The sequence below is a fragment of the Ochotona curzoniae genome, unplaced genomic scaffold (genome assembly GCF_017591425.1).
Source record: "Ochotona curzoniae isolate NIBS_2020 unplaced genomic scaffold, NIBS_Ocur_1.0 scaffold_2453, whole genome shotgun sequence".
Classification (NCBI taxonomy): Eukaryota; Metazoa; Chordata; class Mammalia; order Lagomorpha; family Ochotonidae; genus Ochotona; species Ochotona curzoniae.
The window spans coordinates 10094695-10112660 of NW_024467094.1; the positions used below are offsets into that span (position 1 = coordinate 10094695).

At 60.0% G+C, this 17966-nt stretch overlaps 1 protein-coding gene across 1 annotated transcript; it reads left to right on the top strand.

Moving 5' to 3' along the window:
- P2RX1 (purinergic receptor P2X 1) lies at positions 1-11635 on the top strand. Its single transcript, XM_041001382.1, has 12 exons — positions 1-419; positions 6914-7064; positions 7287-7358; positions 7702-7771; positions 7969-8065; positions 8287-8367; positions 8514-8655; positions 9661-9788; positions 10163-10253; positions 10560-10625; positions 10937-11038; positions 11166-11635. The coding sequence occupies exons 1-12, from the start codon at positions 274-276 to the stop codon at positions 11229-11231; spliced, it is 1212 nt and encodes a 403-aa protein (XP_040857316.1). The 5' UTR covers positions 1-273; the 3' UTR covers positions 11232-11635.
- The last annotated feature ends 6331 nt before the right edge of the window (positions 11636-17966 follow it).

Here is a 17966-nt window from a genome sequence, read left to right on the forward strand (position 1 = left end):
TTGGGAATTTATTTGTCCACAGCCACAGCTTGTCCGCAGTCCACTGCTTGCCGGGGACTGAGAGACGCTCTGACCCTTCTCACCACCACCACCGAGGAGTCTGTGTCCAGACCCAGATGCCACCAGTCAACCCCTGACTCCTGACCTCTGGCCCCACCCAGGGGTGCAGCTTGGGATCCCCCACTTCCCCTGCAGAAGCCGTTGGCGGCATCAGCGTGGTTGAGAGGGGAGGCTGGACAGGGGTGCTGGATTCTGAGCCCTGCCTGGCCCGCCATGGCACGGCGGCTCCAGCTTGTCCAGGAAGAGCTGGCTGCCTTCTTCTTCGAGTATGACACACCTCGCATGGTGCTGGTGCGCAACAAGAAGGTGGGCGTCATCTTTCGCCTCATCCAACTCCTGGTCCTGGCCTACGTCGTGGGGTGAGTCAGAGGCACCTGGATACTTGTTCCCACCAGGGGACACTGAGGGGGGATAGGGAGGGATGTGGAGGTCACCAGGTGCCCAGGCTGCAGGTCCTGGGTCTGACTTGCTGATGGGTAGCACTGGGCAACAATGAGACCGGGGCTCTTCACCTCTGTGCCGCTGCCCAGCCAGCCTAGCCCTCGCAGGCGGTGGGTGTGCCCCACTTCACCAGCCCACCAATGCCCACAGGAGATCCACCCTGGGCTGTTGGAGGAAGGCTGGGTGGCTGCACACCTGACACCTGACTGCCAGACCAGAGGTCAGCTCCAGCCCAGGGCTATGATTCCTCCCTGGGCATCCCTGGACCATTGTGCCAGAGCTCAGGACCATAGACAGGAGGGGCTCCCCCTGCTGGCTGGCTAGCTGGCTGGCTGGCCAGCCTGGACACCCCACCCAGGTCAAGCTCCTGAAAGCAGTCTCACTATCCTGGTGGAGGAGTGGGGACTGCCTGCCTGGCGAGGTCCGCACTGGCCTGTGTGTATCTCTCAGCGGGCTTTGGGTCTGCGCACCTTCCCTCGTGGATCTGCCATGTCTCAGTGCACATACCTGTGCCCAGGCTGAGGCAGCTCGCTGTCTGTGTCCCCTCACAGCAGCTCTGTAGGAACTCCCAACAGAAAGGGGACTTTGCTGTATGCTTCTAGAACTCTCTGCTTTCCATTTTGGCCATCGGTACAGCCCCCACACCACTGAATGGAGCCCAGGGCCTGCCGATGTGGGTCCTGGACGGTGGCCCTGTGACCCTGGGAGCTCCTGGCACCCAACCTAGGGTGTAGCTGGAACCAGGGCTCTGCCATCACTTGTGAGACCCAGTGAGGCATGAAGGGCCTTGTTAGACCCGAGGACCCTGGCTTGAGGCCTCCGTTCCCACCTCTCCCTTCCTGCCATCACAAGGGGAAGAGGACATTCCAGACCCAGGGCAGGCCAAAAGGACTCTCTCCTGATCTCCTAGGGAAGAAGGGAGGCACCCCTAGGGTCCAGCTGGCCTAAGAGGATAGGAGGTCGCTGTCCCCTCCCCAGCCCTTATTTCTGCCTTCAGAGCAATGACCTAGAGCAGGGACCCGGGTTGGTCACAGGCTGACCCTGGCGACAGCACCCACTGCACGTGGCCCTCCAGCCCTGAGCACACCTCCAGCAGTGGGGCACCTAGCGACCTTCCACCCTCCCTTGGCCCTGCTAGCATCCACACTGAAGGGGTCTGCTCCACGTGACTGGGGGCTCAGAGACAGCATGATTTTGTAGGGAAGGGGCTAGCCAGGGAGTGAACCTGATTTACACTGCTGCAAAGTCGGCCTTGACATCCTGGAAAGGAGGCATCCTCGCTCGGGAGCTACAACCCACTTAGGGCCCAAGGCAGAAGCTTGCAGCTGGCAGAGGTTATCCGCAGCACCCAGGCCGAGCTTCCCCCTGCAGGCATGGGCTGCTGGCCACTCCTGTTGTCTCTGTCGCCCTCGTCTGGCTACTGCTGGGCACTGCGCTGTGCCTCTCCGATGCTGCAGCTGCAGCTTGGCTGGGCAGCTCAGGGCACGGGAAGCGAGCAGGGCACCCAAGGCTCCGGCCCCTGAGTCTTCTGTGTCTGGAGCTATGCAGGCAGTGGGCCGTCACCCACCTAGGCGCGAGCAGACCCATGCTGGCAGCCTGCTGTAACATGCTCCTGCTTGGTGGGGGAGGGGGAATGGAAAGGAAGGAGCTCTGGTTAGGGAAGGTGGAAGATGGCTTGGCTGGAGCATGCAGGAAGACCACCAAGGAGATTCATGAATGATCCTTAGGGATGGTAGGGTTGGGAGGGCTTCCTGGAGGAGACACACAGGGGTGAAAGTGGCCAAGAGCAAGGGCATGGGGATGTAAGCTGGGCAGGTCTCCCTTCTCCCCAACTTGTCTCTGGTGCTCCATGTGATTTATTTATTTATAAAGATTTATTTAGTTTTATTGGAAAGGCAGATCTACAGAGAGGAGGAGAAACAGAGGAAAGATCTTCCATCTGCTGGTTCACCCCCCAAGTGGCCACAATGGCCGAAGCTGAGCTGATCTGAAGCCAGGAGCCAGAAGCTTCCTCCAGGTCTCCCATGTGGGTGCAGGGTCCCAAGGCCTTGGGTCGTCCTCAACTGCCTTCCCAGGCCACAATCAGTGAGCTGGTTGGAAAGTGGAGCAGCTGGGACATGGACCCATATAGTGCCCATACAGGATCCTGGCACTAGCAGGGAGAGGATTAACCCGTCAAGCCTTAGCGCTGGATCCTATTTATTTTTGTGTATTTGAGGGGCAGAGAGATGGAAATCCCATCACTGGTTGCCCCTTCCCATCCCCTGAATGACCACAATGGCTAGGGTTGGGGCTGGGCCAGGCCAGAGTCGGGAACTGGGCAGTCAAGCCAGGTGGGGACAGGGACTCAGCATCCCCCGAAGTGCATACAGCAGGACTGCAATCAGAGGTGGAGCCGAGGCTGACGCCTAGGGCAGTCTTCTGAGATGTGATGCAGGCTGCCCCATTGGTGTCACTTGTCTCAGCCCTGTAGACGTGTGAGTTCTGAGATCCCTTAGTGGGCACCGGCCAGGGGAGACCAAAATCACCACTACGATGAAGCATCCAGGGACCGTGTGGACAGAACCAAGTGCAGCTCCAGCTCGGCAGAGGGATGGCAGAGCGGAGCTGAGGAGGAATGAACAAAATAATGTTTGGTCCCTCAGACAGGAGCCAAGTGCATTAAGAGGAAGGCTGGGAGGCTTTGATTAGCTTGTGAAACTGAAAGCCTGCCTGGGTCCTGCTTCACGGGTACACAGGGCCCCTGGCTCTGAACGCCAACCCTCCCAGGTTTTGGAATCTGGTCTCGTCTTTCCATGAGGCCCATGGCATCTGCCGATGCAGTCAGTTCCTGCCTGTGACCTGTGGTGACGCCATGTGCCCGCCAGCTACCTGCCCTCTCAGCCCGAGCTCTGCCTCTCACAACCAGCCATCCCCTTGGGCTCTTAGCTGAAAGCCAAGGGCAGACAGAAAAGGACAGAGGGCCCAAGCACACTAGGATGATGGGGAGGGCTCTGTGGGGATCATGTTCAGAGTACAGCCTGGCGGGGGGTTGGGGAGGGCAGAGGAGGGGCAGTGCCACACTCCATGACCAGAGTGCAGGTGTTATGGGACTGGCTGGAATTCCAGTCGGCTTGCAAAAGTTGAGCTGTCTGGTGCTTAATGCTGGGCTAGATTTCAAGAGACAGACCATTCACCCTTTATCATAATGCAAGGTGGGGAGGCACCAAAATGAACTTGTAATTCTACTTTCCACAAACTTTTTAAAGCTATCTTTGTATGTACTAGGTCAAAATGAAAGTCCTCACTTAACTTTAAATTTTCATTTATTTCGGGGGCTGGTGTGGTGGTATATAACAGGTTAATTCTCCACCAGCCAGCACTGGCATCCCATATGAACACGACTTTGTGTCCTGATTGGTGGTCCACTTTCCAATCCTGGACTTGCTCTCTGCCTATGGCCTGGGAAAGCAGCAGAGAATGGCACAAGTCCTTAGGATCCTGCACCCATGTGGGAGACCTGGAGGAGGTTCCTGGCTCCAGGCTGCAGACAGTCCCAGCTTTGGCTTTTGTGGCTCTCTGGGGAGTGAATCAGCAGATGCCCATGTGCCTGCAACAGTCAGGACTGGGCCAGGCCAAAGTCCGGAAACCAATCCAGGTCCCCCCGTGGACAGCAGGGACTCAACCATTTAAGCCACTGTCCACTTCCTCCTTCCTGTTAGCAAGAAGCTGGAGCCGGCCCTCGGCTGTGGCTCTGATGTGGGGGGTCTAGACCTCCCAAGCTATGCCTGTTGCCCTCCCCCATTTTTTTTTTTTAACTTTTGAGGATGCTGCAGGACCATTTCCCAGGCGGCTCCTGGAGTCGGTGGTGCCTGTGAGATGCAGGGGCCTGGGAGAGAGGAGACTCCAGGCAGCTGATGACGTGGGTGCTTCTCTGAGTTCCTGGATCAGGGGTTTCTGTTTGGTTTGTTCATTTCATATTTTTAGCTTCCAGAGTAGGGCTTGGCACACACTGGGGGCTTGGTAGGTAAATATTTGTTGAATGACTAAATGACTGTGTGGGACTAGCGCTTGGAGCAGGTGTAGAGCTGGAGGCAGACATCTTGGGAACTCGGCGTTTGTGGCAGCTAGCGTGGGACTCTGTGGGGGCAGGGAGTGGTGGGGCAGGGCCAGCAGGGGTGGGAGGCAGTACTGAAACCAGAGGAGGAGGTGCAGTGGAGTCCATGAAAGCCAGAGATGGTAGTCATTATGTGCCAGCATTGTGCCACGCACTGTGTGGAAGAGAAGTCAGTCACAGCACCTCCTTGTTGGCTTTGTCTGCAAGGGGCCCAGCCTAGAGCTGAGCACACGGCAGGGCCTTGCTCAGGGCGTGTGCTGAGCCAGCAGCTGCCTCAGTCAGGCTTTGAGACCAGCCTGAAACCACACGGCTGGTGAGCAGCCAGACTGGTACCTGGACCTCCGTCCAAGTGGAAGGGGTCGTTGGAAGAGGAAAGATTGGAGTGGGAGGGTGGGTATGCCCAGGCCCCATGGTCTGACCACAGATGTCTTGGTCACTTCCCCAGGGCGGTGTCAAGGCCAGCTCAAGCCTGGCTTTGCAGGGGCTGGCCTGGCCCCACAGCTGTTTACTTAGGACCAGAACCAAGGTCACTAACGCCACACTGGACTTTTGGCTTGGATGCACAGAGGCAGACCCAGCTGGGGATGGTGTGTGGCCCCCATTGCTGCGCCGGGCCTCTGTGTCTCCAGCCCTCATCCCTGGGGCCACTGAATGTGGGGCAAGTGCCTCAGCCTCTTGGGAAGACCTCTTCCTGGGGCCTCAGTCTCTCCATCTAGGTTTTGGGGTGCCATAACAGGGCTGAGGGTGCCAGCAGGGAGTACGGCGGGGCTTGGAGTGTGCAGCAGTTGCTGCACCCCACCACCAACCCTCCCGAAAGTCTGGGCATCCAGCCCGAGGCCATGCTGGAGGAAGGGAGGCAGGGGAAGTGGTTGGGTGACATCTCCACACTCCTGTCTGGGCTGCAGGTAGCAGAAGTGGGCAGCCTGGGGCTTCTTTCCTGCCTCAGCTGTGGCCATGTGCGACCTGCAGGCGGCAGCAGTGACCATGCTTGGGCTTGCGAAGGATGCTTGCCCTCAGGCCAGACAGGGAGAGGGACTTGGAGGGAGAGGAGTGGACTGGAGGGGAGGGCAGAGAAGAGATGGCTGTGCTGCCTTCCTGGGGACTGCAGCACCTGCACAACGCACACAGACACACACCTGTACGTACATGAATGTACATGCACTCACACACACACACACATGCACATGCTTACCTGAACCTCCGTGAAGGACAGGTCCACATGTGCACAGGTACCTTATCCAGGTTTCTCTCAGGTGTGAGCAGCGGAAACAAAACCCAGACCAGGGCTAGGGGCCGGTGTCACATGGCTACAGACTGAATGGCTGCTTGCAGTGACAGCACCCAGTATGGGAGTGCTGGGTCTACTTGCGGCCACTCCACGTTCCACGCAGCTTCCCCGCTCATGTGCCTGGGAAGGGAGCAGAACACAGCCCGGGTGCTGGACTCCCACAGGGGAATCCTGGATAGAGGATCAGAATGCCTTCCGCCTGGCTCAGCCCTGCCTGTTGAGGACATTTAGGAAGGAAACCAGTGGCTGGAAGATATTGCTTCTTCTCTTCCCTCCCTACTCCTTGCTCTGCCTTTCAAACAAAGAAATAAATCATTAAAAAATGGCATGGCTGGATCCAGGTGCCCAAATCTAACCAGGACAGCATTCTCCTCTCCTCTAGGTGGCTTCTCTTTCAGCTTGCCCTGTCTGTGAGTCCGGGTCTGCTCAGCCATCCAACAGAGAGAATGGCTCTTGTGCAGTCATCCCCCATCGGGGCCATGTGCTACTGGCTGGTTAGAGTCATCCCTGTTACCAGGGGGTGGGGACGATGATTGACAGTGTGGTCCTGGGCGAGAGGTTGCTTCTCCCACTCCCAAGCTCCCACACCAGAAGTGCTATGCTAGGAATGGAAGCCAGGTGCTCCAGGAGCCTCCAGCCAGAGCAGTGCCCCCCACAATGGGGTCTCCACTGGTGGCCCCGTGCCCTGCAGGACCTGGCTCTCCCCTCTGCCTCCTTCCCTGCACAGCCAAGATGATGATGATAATTCCCACTGCTGCAGCCCTCACACTGATTCCAGCTAACACCTGGATATAACTGTTCGCCCATTTCTCAGATGAGGGCACTGAGGCACATGAGGTCAGCTGGGGATGGTGGCAGTGGCTCAGGGCTTAGAGTTCCTGCTTCAAGAGCGACCCTGCACTGCGCCTGCGAAGGGAGGACCACAGGAGGAGGCAAAAGACAGGTCCAGCCAGTGCCAGGGAGGGCTGCTTACGGGGGCACACCACACACTGCACCTGGCTCTGGCCCCTGTGCTGCCACCCCTGCAGGTGGGTGTTTGTCTACGAGAAGGGCTACCAAACCTCATCAAGTGGCCTCATCAGCAGCGTGTCTGTGAAGCTCAAGGGCCTGGCCGTGACCCCATTCCTAGACTCCAGTGCTCAGGTCTGGGATGTGGCCGACTACGTCTTCCCAGCACAGGTAAGCTGCACACTCTTCCACCCTGGACCCTGACCAGCCTCTGGAGTGGGCATGGCCAGCCCAGCCTTGCTTCCCCTAACTGCATAAGAGGCAGAAGCAGCCGGGTACCATCAGCCCACTCGAACCCCGTGGAGGGCAGGGGCTTCCAGATGTTCCACCGGCTGGAAGGGCCCATGGATGCAAGGCTGTCCTCCCACCCTTCCCCCCATAACTCCCTTCCAGGGGGACAGCTCCTTCGTGGTCATGACCAATTTCATCGTCACACTGCGGCAGACTCAGCGGCACTGTGCAGAGGTGAGGGCTCAGGGAGTGGACACAGAAGAGCAGACGCTGGAGGGAAACTTCTGGCTTAGGTTCCCACAAAGTGACTGATAGTCCCCGGCAGGGCTGAGTCTTCCCCCAGCGCGTGTCCAGTGAGACACTGACCCTTGGTGACTCCCAGCCCATTGCAGATGTTGGCAAAGGGCACCCCGGCATGGCCCCAAAGGGTCCTGGGCAGTGTGGGAGGCCACTAGGAAAGCAGGAGGCTAAGACTGTGGCCCAAACCCACCCTAGCACCCTTAGGGGTGGGGTGGGAGGGGATCTTCTCTCAGGACCCCACCCAAGGGCTGAGGCCAGCAGCTCTCCCCTTCCCCAGCACCCGGAAGGGGGTACCTGCAAAGATGACAGTGGCTGCACCCCTGGGAAGGCAGAGAGGAATGCTCAAGGTAAGGTCGGCCTCCCTGCCACGGGCCACACCACTGCCTCTTCGGGCTGCAGGCCAGGGTCCTCTGTACCCTCTGAGCCTTATTCCTCCCGTACCCTCTGAGCCTTATTCCTCCCGCCGGGTTCTGGGCTGGGGTCTCCAGGCCTGCAACTGCACCCCCAGCTTGGGGCAGATACCCAGGCTTTGTCCCTTGTCCAGGCATCCGCTCAGGCAGGTGTGTGGCCTTCAACGACAGCGTGCGGACCTGTGAGATCTTTGGCTGGTGTCCCGTGGAGGTGGACGACCACATCCCCCGGTAACTGCTGCCTGTCCCCCCGCCCCCCGGCTCCCCAGGAGTGGGGAGGCAGCGTCCCCAGCCCAGATTGAGAGACATCAGCATCTGGGAGGGTTCTGTCTCCCTGACTTTGAACCTGACCCCTGCCCGTGTGGCTCTGGCCCAAAGCCCTTCCTGGGTCCACACTGTGGAGCTGCAGGGAGTCTCCTGGGGCCAGACTGACTCACTGTGGTTTCCTCCAGCCCTGCCCTTCTCCAAGAGGCCGAAAACTTCACTCTGTTCATCAAGAACAGCATCAGCTTTCCACGTTTCAAGGTCAACAGGTGCATGGAAAGGCGGGCAGAAGTGGGCAGCGCCCTGCGTTGTACTGTGGTGACAGAATGCCCGGGCTGGCAGGGTGGCAGCCTGGAGCCCCGTGGGGGACCCCCAGAACCTCTGGGCCAGGCACACTCACTGCTGCCCCCTGCAGGCGTAACCTGGTGGAGGAGGTGAACAAGAGCTACATAAAGACCTGCCTGTACCACAAGACTGCGCACCCTCTGTGCCCTGTGTTCAATCTCGGTTACGTGGTGCGAGAGTCGGGCCTGAATTTCAGCAGCCTGGCAGAGGAGGTAGGGGAGCAGTGCCAGGCAGGCGGGCAGGGCCGGGCCAGGATCACCCAAAAGCTGGGCAGGCCCCCTGGCTGGGCTCAGGGTACTTATAGCCTCCCCACCTCCATGACACCATGAAGGGCCAGGCCCTTGTTCTCAATGAGGCCTGGTACCTTGAAGGGGTCCAGAATGAGCAGATGTGACTTTGTCATGAAGTTCATGACCTTGTCACTCAAAGTCCCATCCCTGACAAGATAATTGAGGTAAAAAGCAGTGTGGATTCTGTAGCCTATGGGCCCCAGGGGCCCCGTGTCTGAGAGCCGTGCTGTCGTCTGGGTCTTGAGAGAAGCCATGCCTTCTGGTGAAGGCAGACCTAGCCCACTGGGCTCAGATTTTGGACCCGCTCCCAGCCTATCTTCTTTTGGCATGTCTAAGTTTTCACATCTGCTAAGTGGGGACAGTCATGGAACGAGCCTTGCAGAGTGGCCTTGATCACATGAGTGCATGCCCATGACAGCACTTCAGTGCCGCCTGGCATGTGTCTGATCCCCATGTGTCCCTTACAGGCATTGACCCAGGAAGGCAATGTCACCTCTGTCGAAAGCAGAGGCCAGAACCCTCTTTCTTTTAGGGCTGGAGAGGAGGTATGCTCAGTGGGGCAGGCTGGCTGATCTTGGCTGACACAGCAGCCGGAGTAGGGCAGAAGTAATACACTCAGTTAACAGTGGGCATAGGCATCTTGGCTAGCCTCGGAGAGGGCATGGTCTGTGGCAGCAGAGAGGACCTGCAAGCTGCAGTGACTGGGGCTGCACCAGGGCAAAGCCAGAAGCCCAAGAACCAGGCCCAAGAGCCTGGCCCTGCTTCCACTCCCCCCCCCCCAGGTACATTAGCAGGGAGCTGTATCAGAAGTGGAGCAGCCACTCCAATATGGAATGCTAATATCACAAACAGCAGCGTAACTTGCTGTACCATGGTGCCAACTCCTGAATTCCAAAATCTTAAATGTGTACCACACACCCCTGGCAGGGTGGAGTGGTTGGCATCACCATCGACTGGGACTGTGACCTGGACTGGCATGTGCGACACTGCAAACCCGTCTACGAGTTCCATGGACTGTATGAGGAGAAAAGTCTGTCCTCTGGCTTCAACTTCAGGTACCTGCCAGTCCCTACCACCCCCATCTAGCACATCACCCCTTCCTTGTAGCCTGTGGGCTTTTCTACTCCCAGAATCCCTTGGTGCTGAGCAAGAGTCCCTGGAAGGGAGCAGACAAGCCTGCAAGGTCCTGGTTCTACCGAGGCAGCCAAACAGGAAGCCAGCAGAGAACAAGACCCTAAAGGCTGAGGCCCCCTACTCGGTCCTCAGTCCCCTCGAGGTTCCCCTGGCTGTGGAAGAGCAGGGTCCAGTGTCCCTGGGGGTGGGGCTCTGCTGGGAACTCCATGGGCTCCAGCACCCCAGAGGCTGACAAGTCCAGGGCCTGGATGGTTCTCAGCCTCCTCCTCCAATCCCACCCCACCCCTTGCCCAAGGTTTGCCAGGCACTTCATGGAGAATGGAACCAACCACCGCCACCTCTTCAAAGTGTTTGGGATTCGCTTTGACATCCTGGTGAATGGCAAGGTGAGTGTCGGAGGGCAGGATGGGGGGATGGTAGCTGAGACACATCCTTGCTGTGAGTGGCAGGAAGCTGGATCGACGGGTCCATTTTGCTGTTCTAAGCACAGATGGGGTACGGTAATGTTGAGGTGCCCAGACTTTCCCGGAGCTGTCCCAGACCATCCAAAATCAAACCCTAGGGTCCTATGGATCAGCAGCTGGTACCCCTTGGAGAGCCCTGGGCAAACAGTTCATAGTGCCTGCTGCCCCAGGCCTGGCCCTGCCCCTTCTGACTATTAATTCTTTGATTTTGGGGGGTACTGTTATCAGGCCGGCAAGTTTGACATCATTCCTACTATGACCACCATTGGCTCCGGCATTGGCATCTTCGGGGTGGTAAGTGCCAGGGCTGCCAGGTCACGGTGCTGGGGTTGCTCCCCTTCCTCTTCTACATCAAAGTCGCAGCCCCAAGTTCCTTGCCCCAAAACTTGAACATCACGGACCACCGTTAGGGAGCCAACAGCTGCCAGGCCCACTGCAGAAGCCCAGAGCCAAGGAAAGACTGGGATGTCCTGGTCCCCTCAAACCCATTGCAGGAAGCCGAGGTCTCCACTGGGGGCGGGACACAACCATGCGGTCTGCAGGGGCCAAGTGGCACAGAGAGACCCCAGACACCCATGCGCTGTTCCGCCTCTCCCTGCTTTCAGGCCACCGTCCTGTGTGACTTGCTCCTGCTCCACATCCTGCCCAAGAGGCACTACTACAAGCAGAAGAAGTTCAAGTATGCAGAGGACATGGGGCCAGAGGCGGTAAGAGATCACACAGTGCCCTTCAGGTCCATGGAATGGGGCGAGGAGGGTGGGTTGGGGACACAGGGAAGGGAACGGGCCAGCAGCTTGTCCAGAGTTGACTTACCCCTTATCCACGCACACACAGGGGGCGGGGGACCCTGCAGCCACCGGCTCCACCTTGGTCCTGCAGGAGAACATGAAGACGTCCTGACCCCTCAGCACCACCACCTCCTCCCAACAGACACGGCGCCAGACCTGGGGCTGTAGCCCTGGTGGGTTGCAGCCAGGATGCAGGACTCTGCCCGGGTTCTCCCGCCCTCTCAGCCTGGTGGGCGCCTCAGGGTGGAGACCCTAGGAGAACCCCTATGCCATGTGGAGTTCTGACGCCGACCCCACATGCATGAAGGGAGTCATTCTCCACACAGTCTTTGCCATTCTTGGCGTCCAGAAGGCTGGAGGCTGGGCAGTGCCCTCTCACCCACCTGTCCCCTGACTCTGTGCTTCCCCGCAGGGCTTTTGTTGTCCATTCCGTCTCTGCCTCTGTGACCTCCAATATGGAAGCCACCAGCCAGCCATGGGTGACTTGTTTAAATTAAAAACAGAATAAAATGGGAACACGGTTGCTCAATCAGACGGGACCCTGTAGCTGCATGTGGCTAGCGGCTGCCAGGCTGTGCCATGTGGAAGGTTCTGGCAGGCAGCGGTCCATTGCTGGCCTTGGAGGGCTCCCCTGGGAGATTCTCAGTGATGTAGGTCCCTGTGCTCACTCCACACCTCCCGATTGGAAACTCCAGGACCAGCCATGGCAGCTGCTGGCATCACAGCTCCTGGGCCATTGGAGAGTGCGGTGGGGACAGGTTTCTGAAGTGCTCTTCTAGAAGTTTCCAACACTTAGCTCCTAAGCAGGTGTCACACCAAGCCCTAGGCAGGGAAGAACTTTCAGCAGGCCCTCTCAGGATGTGTGTGGTGTACTCATATGCCATACTGGGATCTCACATACACCATCCCATGTGCACGCAGCCCTCCATGCTCCCAGGAGATCTGAATATACCTGCAACGCCAGCACAGATCCCTGGTTCCTGCTGTGGCAGCACTGTAGGGAAATGCTCTCCCAGAGTGTTGGACCATGCTGGCGCTGCCGGCTTGGTTTAGGTGGGAGCCTTGGCTGAGCTCTGGACTCAGCCCCAGCTCCCAACGCCCACCTGGGACACAGGGTCTGCAGATGGCAACGATGGACAAAGCTCTGTCTCAGTGCTTTTGTTCCAGACTTCTCTGATGCCCTAGGCAGGGCTGAGCTGAGCAGTCTGGGGTGGGGGCGGGGTCAGGTTCAGGGGGTCATGGCATGCCAGCCCTGGGGGGGCCTGAGCAGCACGCGGAGTCAGAGCTGGGCGGTGGCTCCGGGGCTGACCTGGCACAGTCTAGAACCCTGGAGCTCTTCCCAGGCCTCCTTCATGAGTTCCTCCCTTGGCTGTGAAAGCTCTGGCGCTGGGACAAACAGAAAAACCCCAAGGGGAGGAGGTGGCTCATGAAGTGGGGAGACTGGAGGGGAGGAAGGGGTTGGCAGCCCCGGGAAATCCCTGCAGGGAGGAGGGCTGGCCCCTGCCCTGGACCTTCTGCCTGCTTTCTCCAAGGCTCACATTTAACAAGACACGACTCTCTCCTCCCCTTCCCCTCCTTACTCTGTGATCCACCTGCCTTTGCCCCTCCCGCCTTCCTCACCTGCTGCTTGAGCAGTAAAGGGCTCCTCCTCCCCCCACCCCCACCCCGCCCCAAGCTTTCTTCTCTCCTGCCTCCTCCCAGCTCCTGGTTGCCCCACCAGCTCCATTCACTCCCTCCATTGCTGCCCTTCCAGAAAGACCAGTTCACACTTCCCTCTGCCATGGGCCTCCGCCCCCCACCTCCAGCTTCAACTTGATGCCCTTGCCAAGGTCACCAAGCAGGGTCCTTGGTGCCAAATCCCAGTGGATACTTCAGCCCAGACCCTGCTTGGCCTGCCAGTAGCCAACAACTGCTGCCCAAGCTCCTCCCACCCGCCCGTCTTAGGTAAAAAATTTCCTCCCAACACCCCCAAGATAGGATCCATGGCTCCTGGTTTCCCAGGCACCGGTTTCAGGTGCACAGGGGCCGAGTTGGGCTTGGGCTCTGGGCTGCCCTGCCACAGCTCAGGAGTACCCTAGGGCAGTGGGTGTGGGGAGTGGCTCAACTTGCCAGCCCAGCCGCCTCTGTTGAGTCGTAGCTGGGGTAAGACAAGACACCCACCAGGTTCTGTATGGAGCCTGGAACGCCGTGGGGCCCTGTTGCTCCAGCTCTGGCTCAGCGATGGTGAGGTCCCTGTGAGCTGTTCCTAGAATCTGTTTTTCTCTATGGCGATATGACCTTTACTTTTCTTGCTGGCCAGGTGGCTGCCTACAATGCAAGCTGCATCTCCTCCTGTAGCCGGATCTGGCCACTGGACCCAGTTCCAGCTCACGGCGTGTGTGTGCAGGCACCTCCTGGGAGCTTTCCCTAAAGGATAGCTGGCACCCATCCTTTGTCTAGTTTGCTGTCCTTAGGCCGTGCCCTCCTCCCACCCTAAGCACCGGGTGGTAAACCACCTCCAAACCCCAGCCAGTACAAAGCGAACCCCCTGAGATTGTCACTCAGGCCTTTGTTCCTCCTTTGACCTCCTCTCTGGTGGTCAAACTCTACCTCGTGGGTCCCACGCGTGTACTGAGCCTCACAACAGGGGAGGAGGCACTGTCGCCCCCAGAAGACCGGGATGGCGGGGGTAGGGAGGGAAGGGAACAAAGCGTTTGGGGAGAAACACCTGCACCCCTCCATCCCGGCCGCTGGGGCCCTTGCTATCCCGGCTTCTGGGTGGGGGACCCCAGGCCACTTCTCTCCGGCTCCCGGGGAGGCGTGACGCGGCCCGGCCCCGCCGCAGGGGAGGGTCTCCCTCCCAGCCTCCGCCCGCCGCCGCCGCCCCTCCATCCCCGGAGTCTGGCGGATGCGTGTCCCGGCTTCTGATTGGGCTGCGCTGGCGTTGGGCTGCGCGCCCCGACCAATGCGCGCGGCCCGGGGCTGGCGGCGGGCGGGGCGGCCCGCGGCGCCGGCGGTCTGAGCTCGGCTAGGCGGGCCGGGCGGGGCGCGCGCCGCGGGAACGAGCCTGGCCGCCCGCCGGGCTGCGGAGACGGCCGCGGCGCGCGCGCGCGTGCAGGTAGGGACCGGCGGAGCGGGCGGGCGAACGCGCCGACACCTGCCCCCCGCGAGCCTGCCGGGGGAGAGAGGTGGGCTGCGAGGCCGTGGCGACGACGGAAGGCAGCCCGGGACTGGAGCTGTCTGCGGGGCCGGGGCTGCGCGGCGTGTCTCCAGGACAGCTGGCACCGCCTCGCTGAGGGCGCCCCGCCATCTGCGTCCGGTCCCCAGCGCCGATCTGCGGGACCTGACGCGCTCTCCAGCCCGGCCTGGCTCTTGGGGGAAGCAGTGTTTCTACGTGGAGTGGGCCCCCAGGCGGGGGTACCCACGTGTGGAGCTCGGGCGGAGCGCTCCTCCTACGGCCCTGTCGTGAGTGTGCCTTGCAGAGCCGGGGTTGCGACGGGGAGAGCAGGGGGCGGTGATGAATGGGACGCGGGGGGCGGCGGAGGCGGGCGCTGCGGCTTCGGTGGCTCCGCCAGGTGCGCACGTGCGCCACGACCTGTGTGTGATGTTTGGAGGCGGGCTGCGTGTGTCACGTGGACAGGGGAGTGTGCCTGTGGGTGCGTGTGCGTGTGTGCGAGGGGGGTGCTGGAAAGGACGGAGTGCACGTGAAGGTGGGTCACGCGGCCGGTGGCGTGCCGAGTTTGGGGCACAGGTCACCGCCGGGGAGGCCTGGTCAGTGCCCTGAGGTGCGTTTCTGGACATGCAGTTTCAGCACTCACTGTGTGTGCCGGACCCGCGTGTGCTCTGGGCACCGGTGCCCGCACAGTGACGGAAGGAACCCATTTCAGACCTGGTCCTTGCCGGCTTCCCCCACCTTGCTCCAGATTCTCCTCTCCTGGGTTCGGGGTCTCCTTGGCTTCTGTCCACAGCCCCCTTTGCATGCAAAACCAAGACCCCGCAGCGGAAGTCAGGAGGTGACTCCGTGAAGCTGCCTCCTCTCCCTCACCTGACAGTCTGTCCTGGGATCCAGTGTTACTCCTGCAGGACTCCCTCCCTAAGCCCTCGGGGGCAAAAGTCGTCGTGTGTGTGGGTGCTTCTGCTGGAAGACTTCTGCGCTTGTCTGTCCCCGCGTGCCCCAGCTGCTTGCTCCCTCCCCTCGGAAGGCTGCCCTGAAATTCTGCATCCACAAGGTTTTGCTGGACCTCGTGCTGTTGGTCGCCTTCTCAGACCTGCTCCCCTGGACGTCTTGAGTTGACTGTGTGAGATCTGGGATTTGGTCACTTTGCCTTCTCTCTGTAGCCAGAGCATAGCAGGTGCTCAGTGAAGGAAGGCGTGCCACTCCCCCCACCCCCCGGGGTTGGCATTCAGGAACCAGCGTTGTCAGCATCCCTGGCTGCTCCCCAGTCTCCTGCCCCTGAATTTCCTGGAAGGCCCTGGCTGGGAGAACCCGGGCAGATCTCTGTGTTATGAAGGCTGCCGGCAGCTGGCGTTGGTGAGGGGGGGGGAGGCGCAGGAGACTGGGGGCAGAGGGACCAGTGTGGTGTTCGTGGGAGCAGTGAGAAAGGAAAGGGTTGTTTTTTTCCTTTTAGTAAAATTTTTATTTATTTTCATTTGATTTGAAAGGCAGAGAGGTTTTTCTATTCACCCAAATGCCTACCACAACTTAGGCTGGGTCAGGTCAAGGCCAGGAGCTGGGAGCTCTGGTCTCCCAGGTGAGTGGCTGGAGCCCAAGTGGTTGAGCTGTCACCTGCTGCCTCCCAGTGTGTGCAGGAGGCTGGAGTCAGGAGCAGGGCTGGGACTCGAACCCAGGGACTCAGCTAGAGGTCACAGGCCCCCAAGCAGCATCTTAATTGTTGTGCCGGACACTTACTTGTCCAGGCTTTTAGGCGTTCTCTGGGGTTTGGCGTGGTGAGCTTCCCCGCCTGGCAGTGGGTAAAGGGCTCCAAGGACGCGGTGGCTGAGCACAGGGCTGCAGTGGAGTAGGAGGTGTGTTCCTGGCAGAAGGCGCAGCTTGTACGCAGGCCTGGCAGCAGAACAAAGTGTGCAGTTTGGGAGGCTGGGGGTAGAGTGCGGGGCAGGAGCCGAGCGTTTAAGTGTGGGGAGAGAGTGCATGGGGGCTGGGTGGGGGGACTCCTGAATTTCTGGCTAAAGTCTGGTAGGAACTGACCCCCCTCCTCCAGCCCTTCACCCCCATCTCTGTGGAAGGGGACGGGCAGGTGTGTTCGGGAAGGTACTATTGAACCAGGGGCTGTTGGGACCGCACTGCCCAGGAGTGTGGAGTGGGAGACCAGCTGGAGAAAGCTGGACTGGGTGCCCTGAGCAGTTGAAGAGGAATAGGGACAGAGATGGCAGATCAAGCCTGGAGACAGCATTGCCCTCTGTGGTGGCAGGGAAGAGGCTGTCCCATCCCTCCTCTGCACCTGGGGGCTCCCCAAGGACAGTGAGAGGGGGGTATCCTCCCCGCAGGCATCCACAAGCATGACTTGGCACTGGCAGGCGCCTGGGCCTCCCCAGGGGTGGGGGTGGGGGGAACTGAGTCATCCTGGGAGGGGGCGGGAACTGCGGAGGCCACCCGTTGCCAAGGCCGCCCAGACAGTCGTCAGGAGCATAAACATGGCTCCAGGGAGGCAGCCCGGGATGGCAGTCCCGGGTGGCCACCATCCCTGCCACTCTGAGTGGCTTATGTCGCTGCTGGGCTGCCATCCATGCAATGGGGTTGCTAGTGGCCTTCCAGCTCTCTGAATGAGGCTGAACTGTGTTGGGTTTCAGCCCCCCCCCCCCCAGCCCCTTCCTCCCAGGGCTAATTGGGTGGCAGAAGGGCTGAGCTGGCCTGGCTGGTTCTGGATGTCCACCGAGGGGCCAGGCAGAGGCAGGGCATGTCTGGGAACAGAACGGGTATTTGAAGTTGGGGGACCCATTTGGAGGAGGGGGCACAGTCTGTGAGGGGCAGCTGGATCAGGTGGCATGTGGCCATTCTACTTGGCACCTTACATTCCATCTGTGACTTCTGGCCATGGATGCATCCCAGCTCCATGTGGTTCCAGGCACAGACTGCTTCTGGGTCCCAGCAGTCGGCAGAGCAGGAGCCAGTGCCCAATTCACATACAGGCCAGGCTGAGGCTCCAAAGGGCAACACGACTTGGGCAAGCTAGCACAGCCCCAGACTGAATGGGTGAATGGTGAATGGGCGCTTTCCCGTACAGGGAAGGCCTGGCCATACTTGGGCAAAAACTGGTCCCTGGGAATCCTTCCTATGTCCCAGCCTGTGTTCTCTGTCCCTCTTTTCTGTGTGCCCACATGATCCCTGGTTACCTGCTGAGTAGAGAAATCTGCTAAGGCCCTGCTTGGGCCAGGCTCATCTCTGGGGTCCAGCCCCCATCGTCCCCCATCCCAGCCCATGCAGCCCCGCAGAGCCGTGTGTTGCTGAACACACTCACAGGCCACGGTGAGACTGCACAGATGCGTGACACACACAGACATGCCCCTGATTGCACAGTTCATCTTGCACAGACATTGCCTTGAGCCCTCACAGGCACAGCCTCAGGCACCGGGCACTGTCGCCTAGACACGCGGCAGGAACCTCGGGCCTCCCCAGCCACCTCCCTCCCTCCCTCCCTCCCTCCCTCGCAGCCTTGCTTAGTCACCTGAATTTGATCCAGGCGGGAGGCAGGGGAGGAGGGGGGTGCCTGACGTCAGCCGTCACAGCCGCCTTCGGCCGCCCGCGCATCCATCTGGGCCACAGTGTGTCCCAAGTGACCGCAACAGCAGCAGTGGCAGCAGCGGCAGCAGCGGCAGCAGCCAGGCCCCAGCTCGCATTTGCCAAGCTGCC